The sequence below is a fragment of the Panthera uncia genome, assembly GCF_023721935.1.
Source record: "Panthera uncia isolate 11264 chromosome D3 unlocalized genomic scaffold, Puncia_PCG_1.0 HiC_scaffold_8, whole genome shotgun sequence".
NCBI classification, from domain to species: domain Eukaryota; kingdom Metazoa; phylum Chordata; class Mammalia; order Carnivora; family Felidae; genus Panthera; species Panthera uncia.
Window position 1 is genome coordinate 71,276,216 of NW_026057586.1, and position 4,112 is coordinate 71,280,327.

At 43.3% G+C, this 4,112-nt stretch overlaps 1 gene segment (V, D, J or C); it reads left to right on the top strand.

Moving 5' to 3' along the window:
• The first annotated feature begins 3,029 nt into the window (after positions 1 to 3,029).
• On the top strand, positions 3,030 to 3,650 carry LOC125914345 (immunoglobulin lambda variable 5-52-like). The segment is given in 2 exon segments: positions 3,030 to 3,117; positions 3,235 to 3,650. Coding segments are annotated over 2 exon segments (462 nt in total).
• The last annotated feature ends 462 nt before the right edge of the window (positions 3,651 to 4,112 follow it).

Genomic DNA, 4,112 nt, shown 5'->3' on the forward strand with positions numbered 1-4,112 from the left:
AGACCTGTGGTCTTTCCCCCAGGGCCTCCTTCATGTCTCAGAGACCCCAGGTCAGCCCCAAGGAAGACACCCTGCCCCCCCCCCCCCACCCCCCCCCCCCCACCCGTCAGGCTGCCAGCTGGGACAGCTCCAGGTATGAACTTTCCCACGGCATTCTGGGAAATGTAACACTAATTCAGTTGTGAAGATGGGTACGGGAGGCAAAAATAACAAGACTACAGCAGTGGGGGTTGGAAATGACAGATTTTGATATCCATTAGTTTACGGGGTCAAGGAGAGTCCAGGGTGTATGAGGAGGGTATTCCTTGATTCCACTGCCCACTCTAGATACAAGTTTCCCATGTCTGCTAAAGTTTGTAAGATACCAAACTTTGCTGGCCTCTTAATCTCTAATTATACCCTCCACTTTGTTATCAAAACTTGATGATACATGTTATTGAATAAAATTTAAAATGAAAATATAGCATGTAAAGGAGAGAAATACAGCTCACTTCTGTTGTAAACTCAATTATACATTGAAATTAATCACCATGAGAAAGTGCTGGAATGTCTTCAGTGAAGGAAGGAATGGTCTTGAAACAGCAAGTCACTGTTCACATTAAATTCATTCCTCCCTTTGTTTTTGAATATATAAAAAGCATGAAGGCACTATTGCAAACAAATTATGATTCTAAAATGTCATAGATTTCCTCTGTGCTTACTTCACTAGTTGTGGGAATGATAGTACTTGAACTTCCAGACTGTGTGATTTTGATTTCCAAACTTAGAGGAATAAGATTTATTTAAAAAATCATATCATAATTGTTGTTGGATTTTGAGTGAACAAGTCGTTTCCAATAAACATTTACTTTTTTTGTCATTTGTCAGAATGGCATTCTCATTGTGGATGTGACTGCTATTCATATGCTTTCTAAAACCCTTTCTTCAAGGCAAAGGAACTTTGGGGAATTATACTGACATGTTCAAGACTCAGCTCTTAATAAACATGACATATTCTTATAACATACCTTATCAAATCACATGAAGCATAAATTAGCAGAAGCAATGAGAAAAATAATCCACAATCACAGTTGCAGTTGTTAATACAATACTCTTCGTAACTGAATGAATAAACAAAAAACAATTGCACACATTAAAAAAAGACAGCAGCACAATAACCAAATCAACCTTAAAAGGAGGCCCAATCTGAAAAGTAGTTGCTTAAATAATTAAAACACATGATGAAAGAAATGAGGGATTTCCTTATTTATTTCAAATGGATTTTTATTCTTTATCTTGGTTCTGTGAGTAGGAGTAGCTCTTGGTGTTCATACTTACACTTAAAAAAATCATCTTATCTTGTTTCTTATCTTATTCTTTTCTTAGCACTCTCACCAGAACTGATGCAGATCATGCAAGGATGCTCCTATCGCTGGAATGTGAATGACTGATTTGGCAACATCCCATGTTCCCATTCCTGGGTATTTCCTACATGCCCCAGGTTTACAAATATAACACAAAGCCCCTTTATTTCCCCTCAACCTCCTCTTTCTCTTTCTCATTACCTGTATGACAGTGAATGACAATAAAATTCACCTGATCAACCTAACTGGAGCCCTCAAGTTCACCATCATCCTTTCCCTCATCCTAAGTCTAGGACCACAGTCAACTCCCCGTGTTCTTCATCCTGGGCATTGTGCACTCATCTTCCTCCTCCAGATTCCCTGTATCATCAGCCCTCAAGCCTTCTTGACATGGCCTTACTTGCTGTGTTGTCTTCAGGCACATTGTTGAAACTGACACCAGGATGAGGTATATGTTCTAAGGTATACCTTTCTTAGTTAATAATACTGTATTGTATACTTGAAATTTGTTGACAGGGTAGATCTTAAGTGTTCTCACTACAAAAAAGGATAAGAAAAGAAAGAAAGAAAGAAAGAAAGAGGAAAAAGGAGGAAAGGAAGGAAGAAATGGTATGTATATGAGGAGATGGGTATATTAATTAGCTTGATTGTGGTGATTACTTCACAATTTTTATGTATATCCAATCTTCATGTTGTACCTTAAAAGTGCATACAATTTGTGATTGTCAATTATACTCTGACAAAGCTGGAATATTTTTATAAATAAAATATATATTTCATCAATCATTTCTCCTATTTTCAAACTCTAACATGCCCAAATGAAATAAAAATACAAGCACCTCACCCTGACATAGAAGTACTTTTATATTTAGGCTTCAAATTTCCTTGACTATTTTGTCACTTATATTCTATTTTCTCAAAGTTACTATCAAATCATGTAGTGTTTCATCCCCTCAACATATCATGACTAACGTCCTACTCTCCCCCCAAAGTCCACCTTTCTTCTGCAAAGGTGGTGTGCCTTATCTGTCCTGATGTAGGACACCTGGCCTCCACTCCACATGAAGAGAACTAGCCTCCTCCCTCATGTGGCCCTTCTGAGAGAGCAGCTCAGGTGTGTTTCCCCAGCCTTCTGCTTTCTCAATCCACTGTAGTCTCATGCATGGTGTGTGGTGGTGAATCAACCCCATGTTCTTCTCTGACAAAGCCAAAAGTCCTCAGTGGGAAGTCTGTTAATATTAGTTATCTTGGGCACTAGGGCATGTGACACATGTATGCTTGTGGACTGACAGTGGCCAGGCTGTCAGGTCAGTGTCACTGACATCCTTTCCAGTGACAGACTGAAGTTTGACTAGTGGGCAGCAGGGGGTGCTATGGGAATCTCCAGGGTCTACACAGTGGGGATCTCCAGCTGTGTACTGGCCAACCCCCCCAGGGCTGGGGCACTATTGCCTATGTGTCGGCAGCTATGTCCCCTCTGGCTGGGAGGGGTCTCCTGCTCACAGGTCTGTGGAAGGCCCCAGCAGCTGTTTCCTCCTTGGTCCCTCCCAGGGGACAAACTCTGAGCCTTTGTGGAAATCAGCCCTCTCAGGAACAAAGCTGAGACTTCATCTAGAAGGCAGGAAACAAATTTTTCTGAATGGTCCCTCCCCTTTCAGGCCCTGGAGAAGATAAAAGGGACTTGGCACATCCCAGGCTTGATCTGGGGCCACAGGTGGAGTCTCCGACATGGCTTGGACCCCTTTCTTCCTTGTGCTCCTGGCTCACTGCACAGGTAGGGACATCCCCAGATCCATGGCAGCTCTTGAGTGGGTGTCACCCTCACTGTCACAGGCCTCCAAGCAGCTTAACCTTGTCCCCTGTCTAGTCTCATGAGTGTCTGTGTTTGCAGGTTCCCTGTCTCAGCCGGTGCTGACCCAGCCACCCTCCCTCTCTGCATCTCTGGGAACTTCTGTGAGACTTACCTGTACCCTGAGCAGTGGCTTCAGAGTTGGTGATTTCTGGATAAACTGGTACCAGCAGAATCCAGGGAACCCTCCCCGGTATCTCCTGTACTACCACTCAGACTCAGATAAACACCAGGGCTCCGGGGTCCCCAGCCGCTTCTCTGGATCCAGTGATGCCTCGGCCAATGCAGGGCTTCTGCTCATCTCTGGGCTGCAGCCTGAGGATGAGGCTGACTATTACTGTAGCACATGGCATGGCAACTCTAAGTCTTACACTGTGTTCCAGACTCATGACGCAGTGAGACAAAAACCTCACCTGCAACTTCCTGACCTGGTGCACCACCCACAGCAGGGGCTCTGACCAAGTCCAGCTCAGGGGTTGGTTTCCATTGTCATTTCTTTTGTCAGTACCTGATTTGCCTTAGACCACTTGACCTGACAATATTTCATACTGTTGTTCAGATCAAAATTTGGATTAATCTATTGCTAGTATAGGCTCACTCTGTTAATGTTGCATTGGAGGTAATCCCATGCTTAGAGATTAATAGCTCCTAATGAAATAACTGAATGAGGCCAAAAATGTTGATTCAGGTTATGCCCTCCTAAGAGTGTAGAGTGACTCAGAGATACTTCTGGTCTGAGAGTTTCAGTTTAGGGTTGGAATGCAGTCTCCACATGCTGCTTGGAATTGTATTCTCCATCAAAAGCAATCAACCATCAAAATTAAAAGTTAGGTGCCTGGGTGGCTCAGTCGGTTAAGCATCCGACTTTGGCTCATGTCATGATCTCCCGGTTCATGAGTTCGAGCCCCGCATTGGGCTGT